General features: G+C 48.8%; 9 protein-coding genes across 9 annotated transcripts in view; 3 read left to right on the plus strand and 6 right to left on the minus strand.

Annotated features, from left to right (window-relative positions):
* The window catches only part of COCSADRAFT_103612 (uncharacterized protein), a gene marked incomplete at both ends in the record, with an annotated part of 18340 nt that extends 17644 nt beyond the window's left edge, over positions 1-696 (minus strand). The window contains one exon of the mRNA XM_007707576.1: positions 633-696. Within this exon, the coding sequence (XP_007705766.1) occupies positions 633-696 (64 nt within the window). The remainder of the gene's footprint in view (positions 1-632) is intronic.
* A 2870-nt stretch (positions 697-3566) lies between these two features.
* COCSADRAFT_103245 (uncharacterized protein) lies at positions 3567-3728 on the minus strand (the record flags this gene model as incomplete). Its single annotated transcript, XM_007707577.1, has 1 exon — positions 3567-3728. A coding segment is annotated over one exon (162 nt), but the record flags the coding sequence as incomplete, so codon positions are not given.
* Positions 3729-8133: 4405 nt separating this feature from the next.
* COCSADRAFT_41828 (uncharacterized protein) lies at positions 8134-10022 on the minus strand. The gene is made up of 2 exons (XM_007707412.1): positions 9225-10022; positions 8134-9173 (listed from the first exon to the last, which is right to left on the minus strand). The coding sequence occupies exons 1-2, from the start codon at positions 9652-9654 to the stop codon at positions 8545-8547; spliced, it is 1059 nt and encodes a 352-aa protein (XP_007705602.1). The 5' UTR covers positions 9655-10022; the 3' UTR covers positions 8134-8544.
* A 448-nt stretch (positions 10023-10470) lies between these two features.
* COCSADRAFT_31437 (uncharacterized protein) lies at positions 10471-11064 on the minus strand (the record flags this gene model as incomplete). Its single annotated transcript, XM_007707351.1, has 4 exons — positions 10471-10649; positions 10694-10730; positions 10769-10913; positions 10943-11064. The coding sequence occupies 4 exons, from the start codon at positions 11062-11064 to the stop codon at positions 10471-10473; spliced, it is 483 nt and encodes a 160-aa protein (XP_007705541.1).
* Positions 11065-11184: 120 nt separating this feature from the next.
* On the plus strand, positions 11185-14780 carry COCSADRAFT_41829 (uncharacterized protein). Its single transcript, XM_007707413.1, has 6 exons — positions 11185-11393; positions 11452-11523; positions 11575-12062; positions 12129-12481; positions 12543-14341; positions 14400-14780. Exons 1-6 carry the CDS (start codon positions 11371-11373, stop codon positions 14629-14631), a joined length of 2967 nt encoding a protein of 988 aa, XP_007705603.1. The 5' UTR covers positions 11185-11370; the 3' UTR covers positions 14632-14780.
* Positions 14781-15528: 748 nt separating this feature from the next.
* Positions 15529-17580, plus strand: COCSADRAFT_349069 (uncharacterized protein; the record flags this gene model as incomplete). Its single annotated transcript, XM_007707578.1, has 2 exons — positions 15529-15845; positions 15903-17580. The coding sequence occupies 2 exons, from the start codon at positions 15529-15531 to the stop codon at positions 17578-17580; spliced, it is 1995 nt and encodes a 664-aa protein (XP_007705768.1).
* Positions 17581-18047: 467 nt separating this feature from the next.
* COCSADRAFT_154445 (uncharacterized protein) lies at positions 18048-20210 on the minus strand. The gene is made up of 2 exons (XM_007707579.1): positions 19857-20210; positions 18048-19803 (listed from the first exon to the last, which is right to left on the minus strand). The coding sequence occupies exons 1-2, from the start codon at positions 19897-19899 to the stop codon at positions 18170-18172; spliced, it is 1677 nt and encodes a 558-aa protein (XP_007705769.1). The 5' UTR covers positions 19900-20210; the 3' UTR covers positions 18048-18169.
* Positions 20211-20354: 144 nt separating this feature from the next.
* On the minus strand, positions 20355-22456 carry COCSADRAFT_154448 (uncharacterized protein). Its single transcript, XM_007707580.1, has 4 exons — positions 22158-22456; positions 22039-22112; positions 21954-21986; positions 20355-21895 (listed from the first exon to the last, which is right to left on the minus strand). The coding sequence occupies exons 1-4, from the start codon at positions 22207-22209 to the stop codon at positions 20618-20620; spliced, it is 1437 nt and encodes a 478-aa protein (XP_007705770.1). The 5' UTR covers positions 22210-22456; the 3' UTR covers positions 20355-20617.
* A 1124-nt stretch (positions 22457-23580) lies between these two features.
* On the plus strand, positions 23581-25315 carry COCSADRAFT_41832 (uncharacterized protein). The gene has a single exon (XM_007707414.1). It carries the CDS (start codon positions 23663-23665, stop codon positions 24890-24892), a length of 1230 nt encoding a protein of 409 aa, XP_007705604.1. The 5' UTR covers positions 23581-23662; the 3' UTR covers positions 24893-25315.
* Positions 25316-25841: the final 526 nt, after the last annotated feature.

Genomic DNA, 25841 nt, shown 5'->3' on the forward strand with positions numbered 1-25841 from the left:
CTCGTTCCTTGCTCTATTACACGATCAGCACGGGAATAACGCTCTTCGTTCGACTTTTGAGCGCGAACACGGGTGCGGGAAGACGGGACCTTGGGCATGGTTAGGAAGGCTGGAGTCAGGAAGGAACGGTTACAATGGCCCGGGGCCTACCGACCTTATATGCAGCCAGCGATTCAACACGCGGCACGGCGAAACGATATTCCAGGGTATCGGGACGATAGCCCTAAGAAGGGAGGTAATGTTACAAGTAACAAGAAGGATTCTTTCCTTGACAAATGACGAGATGGCTGCGAGCCTAGGGACGTCCACGTCAAAAGGTAATGGACATTGCGGGGCTCGGAGTCACGTGATGTGCCATCCCGCCAAGGCTGGCCATCCGGGATGGCAGTGCATAAAGGGATGGCAGCGCCATCCCAGACCTCCCGCCAAGATGGGATGGACGGGATGGCAGGACTGGAAGCAATGAGGATATAAGGATGGATGGATTTCATTATTACTCTCGTTGTGGTCAACTCAAATTGTACTTTCTTACTAGTATCTTTACTTAACAAGATTGTCACAAGTTAGTCTATCAAATAGATTAGTCTTGTCAAACCCTCCTTAAGCACGCCAACTCCACTGCATCGCCAGACAAGCCTCACGGAACACTAACGTAATACTCACCTGCCTTAGTGCGGACCAGGATAGAGAAGTATAGACCTATACCCCGTGTAACACTAAGTAGTTTACGAAGTTTAACGTTTAGGAAGGATTTTACTAAATTAGAATTAAAGAAGGTTATAAGTAGATAATAGTATTTAAAACAAAGTACAGACTCTTTAAATATATAGTTATGCTATTCGGATTAACGAATGCGCTAGTAACCTTTTAATTAGTTATTAATAACGCACTCTACGAATACCTTAGAATCTTTATTACCGCGTATCTAGACGATATACTAGTGTACTCTAGCAGCACACGCGAAGAACATACTAAGTATATTAAGAAGGTTCTACGAAAGCTTAAGAAATACAAGCTATATCTTTAACTAGAAAAGTGTGAATTTCACATATAGAAAACAGAATTCCTTAGATTTATTATATTAACTAAAGGAGTAAAAATAAACCTAAAGAAGATATAAACTGTATAGGAATAGCTAATACCTAAAATAGTTAAGAATATTTAATCCTTCTTAAGATTTGCGAATTATTATTAAAAGTTTATTAAAGATTATTTAAAGATCACAGCACCCCTTATAGAAGTAACAAAGAAGGAAATAGGTTTTAAATAGAAATAGAAATATTAAGAGGCTTTCGATTGAATTAAGCAGATATTCCTAGAGGCGCCAGTACTTAAGATATACAGCCCTTAACGACCTACCAAAGTTAAGACCAACGCGTCTAACTATGCACTTAGAGCTGTATTATCATAGTAGTGCCTAGATAAAAAATAGAGACTAGTATTCTACTATTCACGAAAGTTCTCAGAAGTAGAACTTAACTACGATGTTCACGATAAGGAACTACTTAGAGTAGTTGATGCCTTTAAATAATAGGAAGTGTACCTACTAGAACTCCCCAAACAGATCGAGGTTTTTACTAATTACTAGAACTTAACGAGTTTTATAATAACGAAAAAACTTAACTAATAATAAGTATAATAGATAGAAACGCTAGCCTAGTTTAACTTTAAGATTACGCACCGCGCAGAGACGCTTAATAGAGCAGTAAACGCTTTAAGTAGAAGGTCTAATTTACGCGAAGAGAGTTATAAAGAACTATATAACGCCTTACTTAAGACAATGCCCAATAGCAGTCTAAAGTACAACTAGCTAGAACTAGCTAAAGTAGCTAAGATAGCTGAGCAAGTGGAAACACTTAAATAACAATAGCAGGAAAAGGCAACGCTATAGCAACAAATACTAGAATACCCGCCGGAAGTAATAAATAATAGAAGAGAACTTAAAGCTCTAAGAGAAGGTATACAGACATACGTACCCCCTTATATAAGAGCCGAACTCATTAAGACACTACATAAGTCCCTAGAATACGGACATATAGCAGCAGACGAAATAGTTAGGCGACTAAAAAGAATATTTAAGATACTACGCTTGCGAGCAAAGGTGTAGGAAATACTAGGTAACTATTTAGCATATCACTAGAATAAGCCTAAGAGATATAAGCTCTACGGCCTATTACAACCTCTATAGCCACTATCTAGACTATAGACAAGTATAATAATAGACTTCATAGTAAAGCTCCTAAGATCGTTAGAACTAAGATCAGCTCAATTTTGCGATACAATCCTAGTAATTATAGACTAATTAACTAAGATAGCGAAATTTATACCTATAGAAGAGACTATTATAGCAGATAAATGCGCGTATAAGGTTATAAAGGTACTAGTATTAGAGCATAGGATATCTAAAGAGTTTATTACTAATCGTGATAAACTATTTACGTCTAAATACTAGAGTATATTTCTAGTAAAGTTAGGTATTAAAAAGAAGCTTTTAACAAGCTTTTACCTAGAAATAGATAGCTAGATAGAACGAACGAACTAGATATTAGAACAGTATCTATAGATATACGCTAATAAGCTGTAGGATAACTAGGTAGAACTACTACTAATAGCGCAATTAGCCTATAATAGTACGAAATTAGTAATAACGAAGCATTCGCCGCACTACGCGAACTACGGATATAAGCTAACTGCTTATTAAGATCTAAGAGATATTAAAAGTATCGCGGTAGAAGCAGATAATAAAGCGAAACTTATGCGAGAATTATATGAAGAATTAAGTAAAAATATAGCTTAACGAAACCTTACAATATCTAAAGTAGTAAATAAGTAAAGGATTAAGGGACTAACCTTTAAGAAGGGGGATAAAGTTTTCCTATTAAGATAAAATCTGAAAACTAAACGACTATATAGAAAATTAGATAACCTCTAAATAGAACTATTTAAAATCTTAGAGGAAATAGGAAAAGTAAACTATAAGTTAAAACTTCTATAAGGTATACAAATCTACTCTATCTTTTATAAAAAACTTCTAGAACTAGTACCTTTAGATACTAAGCTAGTAATAGATATAGAGCTCGAAGACGACGAGTACGAGGTCGAGGAAATTAAGGACCTATAGAAAATTAGTAGTTAGTAGAAGTACTTAGTTAAGTAGTAAGGATAGCCTAAAAGCTATAACACTTAGGAATCTAAAGGAAATCTGACGAACTGTAAGTCACTAGTACGAGAATACTACTAGAAGTACCTAAAGAAGCGAGGGGGAGCCTCTCGAAGAGGAAGAAATAATTAAAAGAAGAATTGTAGTAATTAGCCTATAACCCGCCTAGATTAGCTGATGGTTTAGATAGCGATGGTTCGACAGTAGAAGGATTAGTACTAGGGGCTGAGTTCCCCGCAACCTACTCTTTTGCGCGCTCTAACTCTTTTAGTACCGCCAAATCACGATAAGTAAATGAATGCTCTTACTCTTCAGCCTCTAGAAGCTTAACCTTTCTTTAAGCTAATTGCGCCTCTAATTGGGTAATCTTAAGACGCTTCTAACGCTTTTCTCGCTAAACCTTCTTCTAATCTTTATTAGAAATAAAAAGGCTACACTCCGCCTTTACGGCAATATAACTAGCGTACTGCCTAGACGCTATGTTAATAAAATAACGAAGACTCTTCTCTTTATAACGGTCGCACTTAGTAACTATTTCTAAGCCAGCGCTTTCTACCTTTACGGCACGAAACTAGCGCTTCTTAGTTAAAGTGTACTTTCGAGACTAATGGGGAGGTTAGACCTTAGGTATAGTTAGGAAGGCTACGAGGCAGAGACGGCTATAATGAGTGGACGGGCTCTAACCTTATATGTAGCCGACGTCTTAACACGCAGTACGGGAAAATAATATTCTAGAGTATTAAGACAATAGCTCTAAGAGGGGAGGTAATATTATAAGTAATAAGAAGGATTCTCTCCTTAATAAGTAATAAGATGGCTAAAGGCCTATAAACGTCTACGTTAGAAGGTAATAATCATTACGGGGCTAGGTCACGTGATGTGCCATCCCGCTAAGGGTAACTATCTAAGGGATGGTAGGGCGCCTTAGGATAGCAGCTATCCCCAATATCATAACTATCCTAGGGATGGCAAGGAAGGAAGGGATAGTAGGACTGGAAGTAATGAGGATATAAGGATAGATGGACTTTATTATTACTCTTATTATAGTTAACTTAAATTGTACTTTCTTACTAGTATCTTTACTTAACAAGATTGTTATAAGTTAGTCTATTAAATGTAACGGCGCAGGCAAGACTACTCGGATCAGTATCGGCGGTAGTGTCACTCAGAGGCATATGGGAGTGCGTGGGACATCAAACGAGCCTTAATTCGAATAGACACCTATAGGCCTTGTACGAAAGGATATCAAAAATCTATCGAGCTACGGTATGGAGAAGGTGGGGTTTTATATCAGCAGATCTGCCCTCGGCTAGTGCGTGCCCATGTTCGGATCCCTTTCGGATGTTAGTTCAGTGTGTACTCGAACCGTTACATTAAATAGATTAGTCTTGTTAAACCCTCCTTAAGTACGCCAACTCCACTGCATCGCCAGACAAGCCTCACGGAACACTAACGTAATACTCACCTGCCTTAGTGCGGACTAGGATAGAGAAGTATAGACCCATACCCCGTGTAACACTATCCAGATCGCTGCCCAAATTTGAATAGTTATATCCCGAGCTATTTTAAAAAGTATAATTAGTAATTAAATATAAAACTATCGTTATAATATTAAAACTTATTTAAATAATATAATAGAATAATAAAAAATTAAAATAACTTACTAGTATTTCTAGTAGAAACTAGATTTCTACTAAGCCGTTGATTTCCTCGTTTTCTAAAGTATTCTGAACGAGATCCGTGTCCCCGTTGTATTCCACACTCGTCAGAATAGATAGTCTTAGTATAATCTTAATTAGTAATCTGAGCTAGGCTCTCCTTAGCCTATACTAGTCTCTTTTAGGCTTTTTTAGCGTTTAAAATTAGTTTTTTTGTCGATTTATTTAACGTCCAACCTTCAGCCTTTAAAGCCCGTTGAAGCGTTCTAGTTGAGATATCTAAATTATTTTCTTTTAATAATCTAGAATTTGTTTTCTTAGGGCTTCTAATTATGTCTCTATTAATAACTCTTTTAGCTCTTGTAGAAAGCTCTAGATTTCTTCCTCTTTTAGCTCGTTCTTGGCAGATTTTTATATTTTTTTTCTTTTTAATCCGTCGAATAGCGTCGTAGATAGATTGTAGTTTTTTTTAGAAATAATTTACAATAGATTAGATTAGGATTTTAGCTTACAAAAAACGGTCAATTTCAGCTTCAAACTTAGAAAATTTCGAATCCATAGTAGAGAAATAGAAGAAAAGAAGGTGTATAGTAAGAAGATATTAATTTATACTATAATGTTACTAATAAATTAGTCAGATATAGCTTACGTAATCAACCTATTAAATTATAAATCTTCAGCTTTTAAAAGATATATATTAGCTATATCTAACTAAGGTACATATATATAAAGATTATATAGTCTAATATACTATATATAGAAACTATAGTATAATATCTATTTAATAAAAAGAAATTACTATTTTTAGTTCTTAGTTTTTTTTCTCTTATATTTTTGGTTTATTTTAGCTAACAAAAAGGCTGACTTACAGTCACGTGACTACCCTATACTAAACTAGGACATCTTGGCTTTAAAATGCATTAACCCGTTTTAGGATAGCTTTTCTAGTTATTAAGTAATAAATGTTTAAAAACGACAACTTTTTGGATTTGGACTTTTTTTTGTCACCCCACTGTATTATACCTGTTATAGTCGATCATTCTCGATTGAAGCCTCGTGGCGTTATCTCGCGGTATATCTCGTAACTATCTCGCCCTAACCTAGACCAAGACTGGGAAGTATATCCTAGACCACGGGTAACATAAAGCTTAGCGGCCTTGACCCTCAAGATGGATCCACGACAAACGGCGGGGTAGACATATATCCTACATCTTAATTTCCTGTGGCTGCATATAACTATCGTATTTTACATTCTACTGCAAACTGCCTTGCACTGACAACTCGAACCAATCACGTGAAAAACAACACACTAAACTAGCGATATAATTACAAGTTGGAGAGAAGATCCTATACTTGGCAAATGACATGACAGTATTGTTGGCGAAAATGTCACGATTCTGCAAGTTTCATTCGCTGAACGAAGTAAAAACACGTCAGCGCCATAGCCAATCGTGACAACTCGTCATTTCGCATAGCAAGAAACAACAAAGTCAAAAACTCAATATGCGAAAAAGAAAATAGCGAAATCCAAGAGAGAAAAAAAAAACATATAGTCATAGTGTTTCCCCGGGGTTGAGATAAATATAGCATTATCACACTTTTTCTTCTTTCCTCTGGCGCCAAAAAAAAGAGGACAAGAGAGAAACATCACAAAGAACACAAAGACTCAATTCTCTGCGCAAAAGATCAACAGAAGCCTCATTCCACACACTCTATCCCAACATGATAATCTTTTTTCCCCACAAGAATCTCCCCCCTCCACACTTGCCCTCCCCCCATGTCCGCCCAGCAGCAGTAGCAGCAGCCCCCCCCGCATACCGAGAAACCTCGCGCGGGCAGAGCGGACGAACACGCACACAAATGAAAGTAAGGCTGCCCGTCCCATTCGATCGGAACCAAAGCGAGCAAGTTTAAACCCTCGTGACCTGGGTGTGTGATGTCCCAAAGCGGTAAGCCGTTGATATGGTGGTGGGGGGGAGGGCGCCCCCATTACTCAGTGGGGCAAACCGTCCGTTCCATTGCGCAAGATGTGAGCATGAGAGCACCTCGGTTCCGCTTTTCCGCCCTGGGATCCCGCAACGCAAGTGCAAGCAAAAAAAAAACGCACGAGGCTGCACGCCGCACGCACACAGAAAAGGGTTGTTATGTCATGTGATGCCATGGCGAATGCCAATGCTCAATGCCATGCCCGCCAATGCTCCATGCCAATGGGGGAGGAGGGGAAAGAAGGGAAGCGAGAGAAAGGGCTAACCACACAGCACGCGCGAGTAGTGAAATTTCTGATGGCTTGGGAGCATAATGCGGAGAAAAACGACATGCATGTAGGGTTTGTCTTGGTGCCGATTCTGATACGCCGAGGCCGCCCGGCCCGTACCTGTGTGGCCATTTTTGGGCCTTGCAACTTGTGGCAAGGCCAGAATATGTAGGGGAGCGGAGAAAGCACATTCCTTTCCTCTTGCTCTCTCTTCTCTGTCTCGCTCGCTTCCTGTATATGTTACGAGATTCATGCACTAGCGAGGTACATGGCATCTAACCGAGGGCGTTGAGTGCATCAAGCCCTCTAGCAATGTATTGAGAGTACTCCTACTCGGCATGCTTGCGGAAGGGTTAGCGGGTACGATGATTTCTTGTTGGGGGTGATTAGTTCCAAAAACCCCAGTTGCCCATCGGCTTCTGAACAGAATGCCCTGGTAAGATGCAGTGTAGTCGGACGGGCTTTGCTATGAGGACACAAGGGCACAAAAGGGAATAGCGCCGTGTCCGAGTTTTTTTTCTTCCTTCCATGTCGTGCCGACGACTGGGTCTTGTTACCCCACGCACGTGTGGGAATAAGCAGTGGAGAAAGAAGGGCCGAACGTGCTTGAGCTGGAAAAGACGTAATGCCCAGTCGATTAACCCCGAAGGCGATGATGCAACGATTCGGTGAGCAAAAGAGCGGGCGGCCGGACAGCATCATCATCAATTACGTCGTTTGTTGTCACTTGTTGCTGTTCAGTTTTACCGCCTCGAAAAACAAACGAATGCGCAAAGGGGTGGTGACGGACTGGGCAGAACAATCGCGGTGAGAGAGGGCATAACGCAATGCGACGCGTGTGTGGCATGGGGGTACAAAGCGCGTGTTTGACGGTCATTGGGGGTGATGGTGCGTGCAGGCAGTGTAAAAGATGGGCGGCCAATCAACAAGTGTGAGTGAGGCTCGGTGCCCGCACCCGTACCAACGCCCGTGGGTAATAGCTCCCGAGACCCCAAGGTCCCTGATCGCACGCCTCCTGCCGCTGTTGCAAAACAAATTTAACTTTCGGAACAAAAACAACACGGGCGATCATTAGACATGCCATTAACAACTCTTGATATGTAGATGTAGATTTGATCATTCTCGACTATTGCGTATGCATGCGCCTGTAGTTCAAAAAGTGCATTTTTGGGTGCGGCCAATTACCATACAAACAAAAAACCATACCATGTCATGACGATACGAAAAAGCAATGTCGGAAGTTCTGTCGCCATGACGAAATGCCGAAATCATTGTCAATGGATTCTATCGGACGAGTCCCACCCAATGCATGTAGTAGACCAAAAGAAATAATGCCAGATCCCGGCACCAAGACATGGAACCAGTCCGAGGGTTCTTACATGGAAATAACGCCAGGGAAATGCAATGACAAGAATAGTTCAGACGTATCAAATATTGACAGTGAAGAAAAGGTAAAGGTGGATGCAGGGGTATTAGTCGGGTCTGGCGAGAATGGCAGCCACGGCGTCACACGGGGCGCAGGGCTGGATTTTGCGTTTCGGCTCCTCAGGAGCAGGAGCAGGAGGCGGACATACGCACTCGTCCTCGTCGGAGCTGGAGGCTGAGGCCCGGTGCGCTTGGGAGAGTCCCGAGGCGTCTTTTGGCACAAAGTAGGACCCGCTACGTTCGTATTGTGGCGTGCTCGATCCTTCAGCAGAGAGGAATACTGATGCACGTCTGGAAAAGTGGCCGCTCGATAGCTCGTCGTCGCACGAAGGGTACGCGGTGCCCCAAAAAGGCAGCTTTGGCGGAGTTCCTTGGCCGTTGTATGGCACGTAGATGGATCCACCGCGCGGTCTCAAGAATGGGCTCGGGTCGTCAAAGTCTTCAAACGGACTCTCTCCTGCACTCTTGTCTGATTCTTCTTTGGTGGCCTCGAGGTGTGATCTCTGTAGCGCCATTTCGAGCTCTTCGGCTGAAAATGGCTGCGAAGCTTGACGGGTGCGATCTGATCCAGTAGCAGGCCTCGATGATTGGCGGCCATCGCTAGTTCGAATAGCGCCTTGTGACTGCTTGCGGCGAGCATCGCGAGGATCCTCGGTGGGATTGCGAGAGAGGCCGACTAGGCCAGGTTAGTATGATATCTGCCATGTCCACGAGGCGTTGCACATACCATTCAGGACGTCACCTTCGTCGTCAGATGCCTCTTTGATATTGGCGGGCCTGTCATCGCCAGCAATGCTGGCACCAATGCCGCTATCTACCCACTCAGACTCGGGGTCGTAGTCTGAGGCACAGCTGCCCCTTCTACTGCGGTGCATGCTGCGGCTGCGGCTGCGTCGCCTAAAGCTGCTCCTACGGCTGGGAAGCCTGCTTCCCATGGGTGAGTACAGCGAAGCGTTGCTGTGTCTGCGCCATGCAGTCGAAAAGCTAAAGGCCTCGAGTTTCTTCTTGTGCTCTGGGTCGACGGCACGGCGGTACTTGAGCGGAGGCATCTTCTCTCCAGGCTTGTAAAAGTCGGACTCTGGCTCTTCTGGCTTTGCGTTCCTGTGGGAGCCAGCCGTGAGTACACGCTTTAACCTTGTGCGTAGGTGGCCGGGCATTGTGGGCGGGTGGAGTGATTAGATTACTGTGTGGTGGTGGTGTTTGTGGTGTGGGAGGGTGTGGGAGGGTGTGGAGGGAGGGGATGTGCGCAGAAGAAGAAGGCAGTTGGAAGGGCGAAGCGATATGATGTCGGGCGCAGTGAGGCTGATTCGGTGTGGGGGCGTGACACAGACGCTGAGGAAGCCCTAGGCCTGATTGGAGGGCGGGCCACAGATAGAGAGACGGAGACTGGGCTGAGACTGGGACTGGGACAAGTGCCTCGTCAGGCGGTTGCAGTTGCAGACTGGGGAAGCGGAGGGGGTTATAGCAGAGCAGATGGCACCCAAGCCCGTGTATGACGGGCAGCGGGTGGGCTGCAGGGCGAAGCTAGAAGAAAACGCGGAGGGGCGCCGCGCTTGGCCGGCTGCACTCTAACGTATGGATGGATGGAGAGTAGGTGGTGTATGGATGAGCTACTGACGCGACGGTGCTGGGGGGGGGAGGTTAGTGACCAGGGCTGGCAGCACCTCTGGGCCAGCCAGGGAGAAGCGAAGGGGTAGGGGGGGGTTTGCGTGGGAGGGCGGCCAGGGTGATGGTGCAAGCGAGGGGCTGGCGGTAGAAGTTTTCTAGAAAGGCAGGCAGGCGCGAAAAGCGCAGGCTGTCGGAAGCCGTCGGCCGACAGCATTTCCACTGTTCCATCGTTCGACTGTGGGCCAGACTGGCTGAAGCGTGAGCGCTAGGCTGCTGGGGGGGTGAACTGCCGTTGGCTATGCAGCCATGGTTTGCCACTGTTGCCCGTAATTCGCGCATTGCTTTTGCTCAAGCCCTCTCTAAACCTACCACCCACCCTCCGAGCCACCCTCGTGTCGAGTCGATGCTCCGTCCTGTTGCTGTTGCTGTCCTCCACCTGCAGCCGCTGTCAAGATCGACTTTGCGGGCGCACATTGCCTGAAGATCATGGATGCGTCTGCTGGATATACGGTACGGACACAAATATCCAGAGTGCCTACTCTATCTACAAATATAACATAGTACGGCTGAGAGTGCATGTACACATACGCCCTTTGGTGGTGGCAGTAACAGCCAAATGTAACCTCTACAAGACATCAGTGCCACCCTGACACAGCTACACACAATGTTCCCACGGTTGGTTGTCCATGTCGCACCGGACAAGCCCGTGCTGGGAATAGGCACTCGACTGAGCTGGACCGTACTCGAACTGCACCGGACGGATGGCTCACTAACATGACGCCGCCCCACATCCCTCAAATCCCATCTCCTTTTTACCCCATGTATGGTAATACACACACGCCTGCACCCAGTAATAGGGTGCGGCCCAGCGCTGGACAGTAGTCACTCTTTGGGCGCTGCATCGCCCAACCGACGCAACAATCGCTGCAAATGGTAACGAGGCGCCCCGGCCTACCCATCGCTGCATCACCACAGCCGTCGGAGCGGCCGTCGTGATTGGCAGGCGCGCCTCTAGCCGCTGCACCTACCCAGCTACCCCAACAATGACCTCATAGGCGTCGGCCTGCTCGACACCAAACACCAAACATCGTCATGACTTGACCTCACCAGCTGTGCCCTGTTTCTCCCAACTTCCACTCATAACAATTAATACCACTATTCTGGTAATTTGCTTCCCTCGCTTGTGCTGACCCTTGAATCCCTCCGAGCATTGAAGCCCACCATCCTTCAGACCCTGGCCCAACACACGGCCCACAACTGTCAATATGGACAAGATCAAGAACGTCCTGTGTGTAGACAAAGCAGCCGCCGCCGCCATCTCCTTCTTATAGCTAACCCATCGTCAGTCACGGACACAAAAAGGACCAGGGTCAGGACGTCACTCATGACCCTCATCAGCCTGCATCCACCAACGAGACGTCGGTATTCCCATCATTCCACCGACACAGCGTCGCTAATACAAAACACAGTCAGCAACACCCCACCCACGATGAAATTTCCAGCAGCCGCCAAGGCAAACATGCCCCTCCTGGTCAGCCGCTATACAATATCAAAACTACGTCTGGTGCTCCCTATACCGAGTTAGCCAAGCCAGGTACTTTGGAACGGCTTCAAGGTCACAACTCTCATGGGAAACCAGAGCAAATCGGCACAGATGGCCCACTCGACACTGATAAGGTACAATCTCCAGTCAACAATGGCGCATCTCCTGCGGGAGCCCTTCGTCCCGATCCTCACCCACATGGCCACACTCAAGAGGCTAGTATTGCTAGCATCAAGAGCGGAGTCATTGGTTTTGGTCCGACAGAATCCCAGGGACATGCAGCCATGTCAATGCACAACCCCACTCAAAGCAACATGACCGAGGGCCAAGTAGTCGGAGGCGGAAGTCCTGGCACTGCCGGAATGACTCAAGGCAAAAGTGTACAGCCAAGTGGAGGTCCTGAAACACATCCCCGTACGTAGATGCTTCTTTGACTTCAATATACTAGTTTCAACCACGAGTTCTGACAATGAATTTTAGAGACGAGTGTAGTTGATAATCCGCCAGTTGGTACTACTGTTTCCAGCTACACGGACGAACAGCAGCCCTTCGAGAATACTCTGCGTCAGGAGAGTTACATTAATGATACTGATCGATCATTTCCGCTTGCTGGTGGTGTGGCATCTAACCCACAGGAAAGCCCAAACCATGGAAGCCATGGACGCAAGGGACTTGCTGGAGCGGCGGCTGCCGCAACTGTTCTCGGAGCCTCCCACGCCATCTCCAAGTCGGAAGAAAAAGACGTCAAACGTCAAGGCGCCGAAACTCATCAAGCTACATACGGAGATGCTCCGTCGGCTACTACCCCGTCTACGACTGTCCCGCCAAGCACTGTATGTACACTACTCACTTATTCGTTTCATCTGACTCGACAAAAATCTAACAATCACGTAGACTCAAACAGGTTCGGGCATTCCGAGCCAGCCAGAATCTAGCCACCATTATACAGGAATTACCGCAGCTACTGCTGTTGCCTCTGGTTCTTCCTTACCTCTATCATCCACTCAAGAGAAGAGAATTGAGACTGACAACAACGGAACTATTCTTCCCACGACTGAGCCGATTGGCGACTGTGAACGCCCAATCATCCCACGGCTTGAGTCGCGACATAGGCATATTCCTGGCGAATATATTGCTACACCAAGCGATGAGTCTAACCTGTTTCTGCACTATGATCCTGTAATCGAATCAACATCCAACCACGCAGATGCGAATGAACCCGTTCAAGCTCCCTCTGTGGCTACCGTCTTAAATTCGGAGGAGCCCCCCGAGGACCCTGTTTCTACCACTGGAACCCACGAGCTGAGGCACACCGGAACGCTTGAAGAGCCAAGACCAAAGTCCGCTGGTGACAACCATCATACCCGTGATGTTGCAATGGCTGGTGGTCTTCTTGCTGGAACCGCAGGCCTAGGAGCTCATGCAGCATCTAAAGATCACGAAGCTCGGGATACCGAAAGCAGATCACTACTATACGAAGACTCTCAACCATACAGTGGCAAGGGACTCGACCCACGTGTTTTGGGAGACGAACTCAAGATGGAGGAGCAACGTTTTAACCCCCATGCTAAGGCTCACCATGGCAGTGATCCAACCATATCTGGCCCTCCAGTATTGCATGATCCTTCTCGCGACTCTACTCTAGCCGGTGTTGGTGCTACTCATCATGGGGCTCAAGACGCAGTGGATGTGTATAGTAGCCATAAGATGACGCAGCTTGGTGCATCCATGCCTGAGCAGCGATATGACCCTACTGCTTCCAGTGCTCGAGCCTCCAACCCCATTGCGCCTAGGAGTCAATATGACTACAACAACCCTACCATCCTGGGCAATGTCAATCAAACTGACCCAAATGACCATGTCAACAGGAATGCCGCCTTCACTGGTGCTGGCTTGGCTGGCGCCGCCTTGGGTGCTGGAGCTTACACTCGCGAGCCGCATGCTCATGACGCTCAAGACTTGTCACTCCGTCAAAAGGAAGATTATGCTTCACATGCGCAGGGAGGGCCAGTTGCTCAGCCTATGCATTCCACCCAGGATACTTCACAGACTTCCTGGCCTCTGCGTGACAGCCCTACTCATGTATCGGGTCCCACTCAGGGCACCATTGCGCTGCATAACACACACGTTCAAGATCCTGACATTCAATCATATGGTGCTGTTCAGGATCCAGTCCACAAAGGACACGACACTCGCAATGCTGCCCTTCTAGGTGGTGCTGTGGGAGCAGCAGGACTCGGCAGTGCAGCATACGCCAATGATCGTCATCAAGATCAAGACCGTCGTGAATCCAATGACCATCTCAAGAAGACATCTCTTGACCATGAGAAGGGACAACATCATCGTGAAAGGGACTTTGACAAGGAAAACGAGACGGAAGAAAAGAAAAAGCACAGATTGTTGGGCTTCTTGCACCGTGATAAGTCCAGGAAAGAGAAATCATCGGCAAGCCCGGAGTCTTCGCCTCGCCAATCAAAAGACCACAGTCCAAGACACTCCAAGGAGGATAGCGAGGACCCAGATTCACCCCGCTGGAAAGGCAAACACCTTTTGCACAAGGACCCACCAAAAGGTCATCCTGCACGCGAGGTTCTCGAACAATCTCATCATAGCGACCCATATGCTGTAGGAAAGAAGCAGCATGTAGGTACTGACGGGCCGATTAGTGATCCCTACTCGATAAGCGGCGACCGGTAAGTTTATATTGCATCCCCAGGAGCGTTTTCAAGTCAAACCTAACTTCAGCCACAGTGAAACGCGTCACGGTGCATACGGCGCCCACCCCACCAGTGATTTTACTCAAAACTCTACTGTACTTGAACCGCACACCGACTTACCCATGAACGCTCAACAGTATGGCACTGGAGCTAGAGGCACTGACGGTAATCGTGCCATTCATGGTCAGCATGAACATCCTGGGACCATGCCAGGCCAGAGTGTCACGAGTTGGGAGGCTGTCCGAAAGGCCGATACGCCTTATTAGGTCTGAGTAAGACGAGAGTGCGACCATGCAGTGTATGAGAGGTAATGTATATTTGACGCAGCACGTGATTGAAGAGTAATGTAGTTACTTGATACGACTGTTACGACTAGCGAATATTTTTTAATCTCACACATTCAAATTTCCAGCAATCATGCACCAAAAACTTCCCGTGTTTCATTAGCAAGATAACAGCTGAGGTGTAGCATTGCACCCATATTGCATCTTACATTTGCCAGAGTTTATTGCGGATGAATATGAGTCGCTGGATTGGGCTCAATCGCAGAACCGTGCTGTAAAAGCCGACCGGGTTAGTTTCACCCGAGGCTAATTTAGTAAAAAAGCTTGAAATTGCGAATCAAACGCTTGGAAGTGCTTCGCGGTTGGCTAAGCTTCTTAGTACGAGTTGCGCAAATGCTTACATATCGTTGACGGGAACGTAAAGAGCAAGTACTATAGAATAAATGACTTTTTGGCTACAAAAGTACTCTAAATATTGAGATTCGATCATATGCAACCACGATCTTCCCAGTAGACACGCTCAGATCACACCCTGATAAAAGCCGCGGCAGACGTTTGAACCCCGATTATGACGTTCATGGACCTAGTGATGATTTCACGGAGGAATTGTTCCCATGCAGATCACCCAATCTGCGGAGAAGTAGTGGGGCGACTCATAGGGATGGTCGCGCACGAACTGCATCTATGGAAGCGAATACGACGCAAGCCATCTTTTCGAGAAACAATGAACATTGACGGAGAATTACTTGCAGCGATACCGATGCAAGCAAGATTAGCTTCGGGTGAAGTACCACCACCCGGGCAGTGTAAAAAGATGTAGTGATGCTGCTGGACAATGTTGACGTCTTCGCGCCGCAATTCAATTCTTCACTACCCGTCATGAAGCTTGCTACCTCTTTGGCGCTGAGCTCCGTCGTCCATCAAGGGCTTGCACTCCTTGATTCAAAAGCGATACTGTCCAAGTACTTTGGCAATGATGCACCGTGGTATCAGGACCGCATTCCTCTCTTCGAATCAAGCGATGCCGACCTCACCGATACATACTACTACCGCTGGTCCATCTTCCGTGCCCACCAACGGGATCTAGGCGCCTATGGATTCATCTCAACCGAGTTTCTCAACGACGTCTCCTGGCAAACCAAGCCATGGGCTTCGCTGAATGATGCAACGGGCTTCCATCTTCTGGAGGCTCGATGGTGTCGCGATCGAAGATTCAAGGAGGATTACGCAAATTTCATGTACAGCAAAGACAGCAACAGACGCCAATTTTCAGAGAGTATGGCCTCGGCTGTTTGGGATGGATATCTAGTCGACGGGTCGGTGCCTGATGTCATCAAACGACTGGATGCTATGCAAGTCGTCTATGAGGCGTGGAAGGACTCTTACGACACTTCAAAGGGTCTGTACTGGGTTGAGCCACTTCGCGATGCTACAGAGTACACCATCTCGAGTATCGATGCATCTGGTGGCCTCGATGGTTTCACTGGAGGAGAGGCATTCCGACCGACAATCAACAGCTACCAATACGCCAACGCCCGGGCAATCGCTAACATTGCAGCGCTCAAGGGCGGTTTCGACAGTACGGTTTCGACGTACAACGGACGAGCGCAAGCACTTAAACAGCGCGTACAAGACGCACTCTGGAACTCTACATTCGAGCACTTCATCGACCGGTTCAAAGTCAACAACCAACACGTTGCTTACTGGGACTTCATCCGTGGACGCGAACTTGCCGGCATGGTACCCTGGACCCACGACCTCCCCGACGACAAAGTAGAGTACGCTCAAGCCTGGAGTCACGTACTCAACAGCAGCCAGCTGTCCGGTCCCGCCGGTCTCCGCACCGGAGAGCCCAGCTACCAATACTACATGCGCCAATACCGCTACGAAGGCAAAAACCCAGAATGCCAATGGAACGGACCCGTCTGGCCCTTCCAATACACCCAAGTCCTCTCTGGCCTCGCAAACTTCCTCGATCACTACCCCACCGGCACCCAAACCGGCGTCATCACCCAAAAGGACTACACAGCCATGCTCCGCAAATACGCAAAACTCCACCGCAACCCCTCGACAGGAATCTTGGACTTGGAAGAAGACTATCACCCAGACACCGGCCTCCCCATTGTCGGCCTCAAGCGCTCCCACCACTACTTCCACTCGGGCTTCAACGACCTCATCATCAGTGGCCTTGTCGGTCTCCGCCCCTCCGCCTCAGATGTTCTCGTCGTAAACCCCCTTTTTGATACCTCCATCAGCTTTTTCCGCGCAGAACGCATCCCCTACCACGGCCACGACATCGCCATCCAATGGGACGCCAGCGGTGCGCACTACGGGACCCGCGGCCTCGTAGTTGAAATAGACGGCAAAGTCGCCGTCTCGCAACTTGACGTGTCCAAGATTAGTATCCCTCTTACCCGTGCGCCGCCTCCTGCACCGTTTACTTCGCGTATCGCAAAGTCCATTCAGCTTAACGCTTCGATGCCTTACCCACGCGGAACGGCCTCTGTGGCAAATTCGAATACGTACGCTGCAATCGACGGACGCGTGTGGTTCTTCGATACGCCCGATGCGGCAAATGGGTGGGATTCACCTGTCGCTGCTGCTGCTGCTGCTGCTGCTACCAACAGCACAGCTGCTGAAATGTGGTTCGAAATCGATTTCGGCGCCCAAGTCAATATCAGCAGTGCTGAAATCGCTTTTTTCGCAAACAAAGAACAGGGATTCGCGGCGCCGAGCAAGTACAGGCTTCAGGTTCTGGCACAAGGGGGTAGTAGCAGTTGGGAGGATGTGCAGGGGGCGGTGTATGGCGGTGTTGTGGCGAATGGGGTTACGCAGGCTGAGTGGAAGGCGGTGCAGGGTCAGAGGATTAGGCTAGTTTTTACGCCTGTGGTGGGGAAGAGGGTTAGGTTGGTTGAGTTTAAGGTTTTTTAAAAAAAGGGGGGGGGGGGTTTCTTGTGTATAGTGCTCTTGTGAAGTAGGGAACATTTGAATTTCCCTTGAGTGCGAAAAGGAGGGACGAGGGATGTGTTTTTACTATTCTTGAATAATTGACTACTAGTCTCATGTCTAAGAGTTTGTGTATAGAAATCATTATGATGGATTCTCATTTTAACTTTTTCATGTCTTGTTCGTTTTGCTTTACCGCAGCAATCATTTTTGTGATTTGACTTGGGTATGTATTACGACCTGTTCGGATGCATTGACCAGTATTAGCGCCTTTACCATTCGCCATGAGTTTTGGATTTGACAATTCACCATGTCGCATAGTTAAAACTTCGAGTCTTTTGGGCAGCATGTGTTGTATCATTATCCGAGGGCGGATGTTGAGATTTCACTAAACCAAAACACCTAGCCACTACATCTTCAAGAAGATGATCCTCAGACATGCAGATACTCTTGTCGCATATCTAGAATTCTATAGTCTTCGAGTATCAATTCAAGCTTACGGTTGCAAACGTATATATCGAACTATATTGGGTATGTAATGCAAGTAGCAATTTCAAAACCAAACATCTAAAACTTAATACCTTCCGGGCCCCAGCCCACCAGCCCACCAACCCGAATCAACCCAAGACCTATTCTCCGCATGCGCCGTCTCTACAGCACGGAAAAGCTTCCGTCGGTCAAGATGCAAGTCTTCATGGCCATTCGTCAGCTCAGAGGGTGTCCGTTGCCCTGTCCGTGGTCTCTGTGGACTAAGACTAATTTCCGATGCGGCAGCTTCGGCGTCAGAGTTGGAGACTGGCGATGTAGACCGGGGTGTTGATAAAGCTGGTGAGAGGGAGTTGTCAGATGGGTACATGCTTGGTATAGCCCCAAGGATACGACCAGCTGCAAAAACGCAACCACCCACTGCGTGTCTAATCAGAGAGTCGCCTGTGAGGCTTCCGGTAATAAAAACATCCCTAGCCACTTCGAGCGAGGTTGCTTCAGCTTTTGCACGAAGCGTGCGACCCGAGATTAGGTTGTCCGACAACAATTCGACCGGTACATTGTCAGGTGCACTTAGAACCTCGGATTGTAACTCTGGGGACAGAAAGTCGAGTGTACCACGCCTTCCTACGACATAGGCCAAGCCTCCTACTTCACGCGTAACAATGTCACCCGACGATAGCCGCAATTCTACTTTGGCCACATCCCCAAACCTGTATGCACCAACAACTTCTGCGCCAGGTAGACCCTCGTAAAGCGTCCAGTCTCGCTGCTGGAAGGCGCTCGATCTTCTCCTTGCATAGGCCGGCCGTCCAGATTTGCTCTTTTTCGAAGATGCAATTGCTGCAAGCTTCATCTGGCGATACACAGTGGCATACTCGGGATAAGCAGTATGATGGCACCCTCGGAGTGGAGATGGGCGCTTCTCAGGGTTCCACTGGTAGACGTGTATGATCCTACGTCTTGGCGGGGCCGAAATGATGACGTCTGCAGCGGAAAAGCCTGATCCGATAACAAGCAATGGCGCTTCGGGCAAATTTAATTGCGAGATGGGCGAGAGCAGTGGCGGAGGTGGAATATTGACTGTGAAGATGCCAGATGCTAGCACAAGATGCCTGCATCGTATTCCGAGACTGCCGATTGAGAAGCCCTTGACGGTACGATAAACGTTGTCGACCTTGAGCCCTGTAAGCACGCAGTCGGATATACCTACTGCATCTGGATAGGTCTTGAGGTAATCAGCGACTTCAGTTCTCGATGGACGTATGAATTCCGCCTCGTCTATCTTGCCGGTTCTAGCCAGATGGTCTGCATATGAATAACCTGGTAGGCTAAGCTGTTCGGCATAACTTAGCGTGCCTATGTCGGCGCTCGCAGAGGGCGAATCTTCGGCCCATTGCCCCCCTGCATGTACAGTCTCTCCAATGGCAAGATGTGGGATGGCCTTGTCAGGTTCGTACCGCCATTCAATGCATGATTTGGGATTCAACTCAGTGTCGGCATTTGGGCGAATGAGGGTATCGAGAAGCGTATTGACGGGTAGCGCCTGGGTCGAGTAGCGAAGCGAGGAGAGGAAATGCGCGTAGAGATCCGGGGTTAGGTGGAGAAGATTAGGCGCATTCTGGAGTTTCGCGTCGAGTATGGCGTCATGATGGCCGCCGACGTAGTAGGGAATGTGTCCATGTAGGATGTAGGAGAGGATGAGGGCAGATGGGCCATTGCCTGTATTTGTAATCAGTGTCTAGGTCGCAAACGCTATTCACTCGGGCGCATACCGATGATCACCGTGTCGACGCATTTTGGGAACGAACGAGCCATGGATTGTTGTAGCAGTATGCCATGAGGAAGAGGGAGAGAGAAGGAGGAGAGATGGACCGGGTGAGATTCGAGTGAAGGGGACGGCAAGACAGTTCGGTAGTGTATTATTATCTCTTCAACATGACGGCTGCTCTAAATCTTTTTGCGCTAGGCGCGGTCCTTGTTCCGCGGCAGTGGGGGTTGTGTCGGGTCTTGCCTTCCAGATTGGAGGGGTTGTTTGCGAGGCTCCCCCGGCTCGTCGCCCTGCGCAGGCAGGATTGAGGCAGGTATCGCATCTGAGCTGGTTAGGCGAACTGGGAGCGGCGCGGTGCGGATTGCGTGATTGATGCAGCACAAGAACGCGTGAGGTGCACGAGATGCTTAGGAATCTAACTACCATGGCGTCTGGCATTAGGTCACCGGCCTGCGCGCCCTGTGGGCTTGCAGCATGCAGCATACGGGGCAGGGCAAAGCAAGTGCACATCTAGAATATGTCCCGAAACCAGATCAAAAATAAACTATGGTATCTTTCCAAACAACTATGCTGCCAATCATGCGGTTAAATGAACTTATCAAAAATGTGCTCAGAATGGCAAAAAAAATGTACGCGCTGTGATTTCAAAGCGACGGACGTCTCCGGTCAGATGTGTGGGTACTCGGGCGGTACGCTAGTACCCCACACCAGCATGTCCGGACTTGGGCCGCTAACCAATCCATGATCACATCCCTCACGGCACTCCTAGTATCTGTACGTTATTGTGTTACGCTCTGCAATCGGCGACACGTCATGAGGTCGCTGCTGCGGCACGTTGCCCTCGGGTGTTCGTGGGCGTTCGGTCCGTGATCGCGTATGCTCGTCCTCTTCAGCAATCGGTGGCTGAGCACCGTGCATAGTTAGGTTGTTCGCAGAACTCTCTTGTCGGCCCAGGTAAGATGGAGTCGAGTGGTAGCCAGGATGATATGAGTCGGGTGGGCCACCGTAATCACTTGTTCCTCTTGGGTTTGGGGGTGCGGGTGGAGATGTGTATGGAGATGTGTAGTGATCGGCAAACGGATTCTCCTCTGGCGCGCTCGGCTTTGGTTGCGAAGTCTCTTCGTTTCTGTAGCTACCAGAGGGAGAGGTGAGCGGCTGGGTGCTTGTCACGTTTGCAGGAGGTAATGTGGACGCGCTGGTCTGCGGTGGCGTGTATGACTGAGGAGGCACACCAGCTGGGGCATTGCCGTTTGGAACTGGAGGTGAGGGCGAGGCACCCATGAAGCGGCGCGCCTGGAGCACTGCGCGCTGGTGCTTGGAGGCAGCGAGAGAGAGTTGTTCGTTTGTTTCAATGAGTGTGAGCATGGTGTCGTCATCGGGCGGTGGATTGTCACAGGCAATGTAGCCGTGTATGCTCCGTTGAGCGGTGGTGCAGCGTTCCGCAAACTCCTTGACCAGTTCATTGCTTAGCAGCTCGTTGGCGGGGGTCGATTGCACGAATTGCAGGAGAAGCTTCGCAGATGTGCGCGCTTCCTCGATGCGGCCTGCCAGCTCTGTGGGCGGGGGCAAAGTCTTTGAACTGGATCTGCTGCTTCCAGAGCTGAGGCCACCCTGTATGTTCTGCGACCCCGACCATCCTGGCGCATTGAGCGTTCGGGGACTGAACTGCTTTGCGGCATTGGCCATGAGCCCCTTTTCTTTTTTATACATGGCGAAGAGCGTGTTTAGATTGGAGTCGTAGGACTTCTCGCGCTCCATGGCATCCAGCGTCTCTTTTGTGATTTGCGCAACGCTAGGGTCCTGACCATGGCGCAAGAGGTGCTTCACCGTGTCGGCAAATGGCTTGTCAAGGTTCTTGGTAAAGGAGGGGCCCGGGTTGTCGGACAATATACGGATGAGCATAATGGCATTGTACTGGACATGAGGGCGGGTGTAGTTTTCTTTGGAGAGGAAGGTGCGGATTTGTCTGGCGGCGGCGGATGCAGCAGCTGGGCTTGCGACGGCGGACTCGACAATGGTCGGCAGGTGGAGCACTTCTTCGCCCTATCCGTCGCGGCATGGTCAGTGGGGAGGGAGACAGCCATTTGCAGACAAGACATACCGAGTTAGCAGCACCAGACTCGCAGAAGAGTCTCTGGTTGCTGTTAGCTTGGGTGGACAAGCGTTGGCGAGACGAGGTGGCTTACCACGCCCCTGGCAGCATTTGCTTCTGGCGTATCGGCGTTAGGGTCTACATGGACGGAGTCCTGGGGCGGCGCCGCTGTCTGTGTTAACGCAGTACTCAGAGTATCGGCGCGCGACTAACATGGGCGTTTGCGCATCAAGTTGCCCAAGTTGAGGCGCTTCTTGAGCTCCATGGCGTCGATATCCAGCAAAGATTGATGTGGGGTGTGGAGGCGATGACAGGATGATGTCAAGGCAAGGCGCAAACTAGCAGCACAGAGTGGCTGGGAGGCTGGAGGGCTGAGGGTCTAGGCAATATGTATGGATGCAAGGAATACAGGACCTGTGGTGGTTCTGTGGGCAATAAGAAAGAGATGATGAGGCCTCCAGCACACGCGCGCTTTGCTCCGCGCGGGCGGACGTCCCTAGGTAAGATATGACTTGGCCCCGAGCCATGGCAGCGGCGCAGACGGGTGAGGGTGGGCGACGTAAACGGCCGCGTATAACGTGTGGCAATCGGCCGTTGATGGCTGTGCAGCGTCCTTATCCACGTCTGACAGCCACTATCACCGCCTTACACCGTAGTAGTACGCGTCCTAAAGGGCGGAGGGTGTGCCAAGCAATGCCGCTCTTCGTGGGCATGCACGCCCATGGTCCGATTGTCGGCTTCATTGGACCCTTTGAGTAGAGTAGGGTAGAGTAGTACATACAGTAAGCGCTTCGACTCGACACCCTTGACATGGGTCACGATACATATTTCATACTGTGTCCAGCTTTGTTTCTGAACACGGGTGCACGCACGCTCTCTCCCTCAGACAAATAGCGGCAATAATGGCTGCAGGAAGAGTGGACCCTCAGGCACTACTCGAGACGATATCATGGCGGGCATACTGACAACCAGCACTAGACGTATGTGTACACGTGTACTGCCAACTTGACCGAGTCCTCTATTTTGCCCAGCATTTGGAGTGGCAGCCGGAGTCTGCTGTAGCCACCTCTTTGGCCACGCATGAGTCAGCCAAGATGCAGTCCCGTGTGTCTACTCTACTCTTGTATGTTTGTACTACACCTACACCACCAGGCACACGGCTGAGTTCACTGCCTGCCGATCGACCCCTCCACCGTCTATAGCCTAACTGTGACTGCACCTGCGTCACTCGCTGCTCCATGACACACAGCCAGGCACTCAACCCTGCCAAAGGTACCCACTACCGGTAGACAGCCATAGCCTCATCCACGTTTGCAGCTCCCTTGACCTCCCATATTCTGTAAATCAATCTCGCAAGGCCATGGTGCCTGGATGCAATACAGATGTCCATGCTACTCTATATGTGTAGTAGTGTACTACTCTACAGAGGGCAGTGCAGCACAAAGTAGGGATCTGAGACCCACTTCCTCGGCAGGCGATCATGCCCCAGCCTATGCGGCAGCCATGGCTTGGCTAGACGTCATTCCTCATGCGCATTCGCTCCAGCTGCGAGACACCTGTTGACAGCCACTCACAACCGCCTGGTCAAGTGCTAGCCCAAAGTATATGACCGCGACTATGGCCATTGCACCCCTTTGTCCCGTGCAACACCCTCTCCTCCTGACCTTTGAACCACCATAGCAGTCCGCCGCCCTCGTACAACCCCACCACCCTACAAAATGGCGCCTGAATCCGCTGCTGCAATGGCCGGCCGTGCCCGCATGCGCGTTGAAGAAACTGAACAAGAGCGAGTCACCAGAGAAACATCAAACTTCGCCGCCTTTGAAAAAGATATGCCTAAGCTCGCCAACCGTTTCAGCTTCTCTCTCAAGGACAACCTCTCCTCCTACCTTGGCCGCAAGAACCCTTTCTACTCCCTCGTCAATTCAAAAACCGACTATGTCTGGATCCTCGACAACACCGCTTACCAGAATCGGCTCGGAAGGTGGAAGGCCGAGTTTGTCGCCTGCTACTTCGTAAAGGACAGCGGCAAGGACCTTTCTCAGATAGTCGCTTGGGTCAGCGAGAAGATTGGCCTTGCAGACGATGAGCAGGCCAGACGGACCGTCGCAACTAGGCTCCAGCCTTTTGCAGATCAGATCCTTCCCGCCCACTCGGTCGAGATTGATCTCTTAGGTTTGAACGCCAGACTGGGCCCTAGCGGTCGCGATGGCATCAGCGTGGACGAACTGGCCATTCCCGGCAACGACTACAAAGACGGCCAAGTCACCAGCTTCAAGGCTGTCGACGCAGCTGCAACACCCTTCAATATTACCTTTGCCAAGTCCAAGGGTTGGGCAGTCCTCTCTGACATCGACGACACCATCAAGAAGACGCTCACGCCCTCACCCGTTGGTATCCTGACAACTACCTTTGCAGAGGAACCAGAGCCCATCAAGGGAATGCCTGAGCTATACAAACACATTGTACAAAAGCTCGACAACCCGCCCTTCTGGTATCTCTCTGCCTCACCCTACAACCTCTACCCCTTCCTCCGCAAATTCCGCGACCAGTACTACCCCAACGGCACCATGATCCTGCGCGACGCCAGCTGGATGAACCTCGCCGGCTTCCTCACAAACCTGACCCAAGGCACCGAAGCCTACAAAGTCGATCGCATCGAGAAAGTCTACGGGTGGTTTCCTAAGCGCAGATTCATCCTCATTGGCGACTCGACCCAAACTGACCCAGAGTCGTACGGCGAGGCCTACCGCAAGTTTGGCAGCAAGTGGATTGGCGCTATTTACATTCGCAAAGTGACGGGTGTTGCGGAGATGGATGAGGGCTCTAAGAATAGCCCGGAGCGGTTTGAGAAGGCGTTCAAGGGGGTGCCTAGGGATCTTTGGTATGTTTTTGAGGATCCGCAGGAGCTTTATGCCAAGATTGATGCGCTGCCTGCTATCAAGTAAGGACTTGGATTGCACTGTTTAGAGTCTTTGGGAAGCAAAGAGCAGGGGGGAGAGGATTATGTTTATTCCAGTCTGCATTTCATATGATACCATTTTTCGAGTTGGGAGGTAATGCGTGCTTTGGGGTAAAGAATGGCGTTGCGGTATCAATACTTCTTCTCTTTTCTTTCCTTCTGTGATAATACAACTGATTACTATGATATTTCACTTCGCATGTATTCTTTTAACATTCACATCATTCATGCGCGTTTGAAATGGGTTTCTTCTTCACAAGTTTGGCGTCTTAGCCTCTTCAATATTACTAATCTGACTATGTAACATGCGTAATGCATTGAATCAATGTCCCTCTGTACCATGTACCCTTCCACTTTCTTCTTCCTTTCTTTGTCTTGTAACCACACGATATGAAGATTCAGATTTCACACTCTGACATTACCTTAATACTACTACAAGTCAAGTATGACGGACAACCATGACTATAACCAGGGCCCCGATCTACTGGCCATGTATATACTGCTATTGCTCAGCATGGGGATATGCGGATATTGTTTCTTTCTGGGCACGGTTGCAGTCCGCTTGTGCGTTTACAGGGGTAGTCTAGGACCTAAGCCGAGGGCGTGTTGAGGGAATATTAATCAGCAAAGAGGGTATTAGCAGGTCGTGTGCACGCTGTCGGTGTGAGTAAGGAGTATGAGAAGGAGGAGGAGGAGGAGGAGGAGGAAGAAGCAACCAGTACTTATTCTACTCATCACACAGCACCAAGCATAAGCAGCAAGCAGTAAAGGTGAGGTATAAAGAATTTATTTAAAACTAAGATGCTATGTATGAAGAGAAAAAAAGAGCGGCCGTTACATTCATCAATCCACCCCATTTTTTTACCTTCAAACCCCCTCCCAAGCCATTACGGTGTGGAGAAATAAATACGTAACTTTGTAACTAGGAGATATAT

Source organism: Bipolaris sorokiniana, assembly GCF_000338995.1.
Source record: "Bipolaris sorokiniana ND90Pr unplaced genomic scaffold COCSAscaffold_19, whole genome shotgun sequence".
NCBI classification, from domain to species: Eukaryota; Fungi; Ascomycota; class Dothideomycetes; order Pleosporales; family Pleosporaceae; genus Bipolaris; species Bipolaris sorokiniana.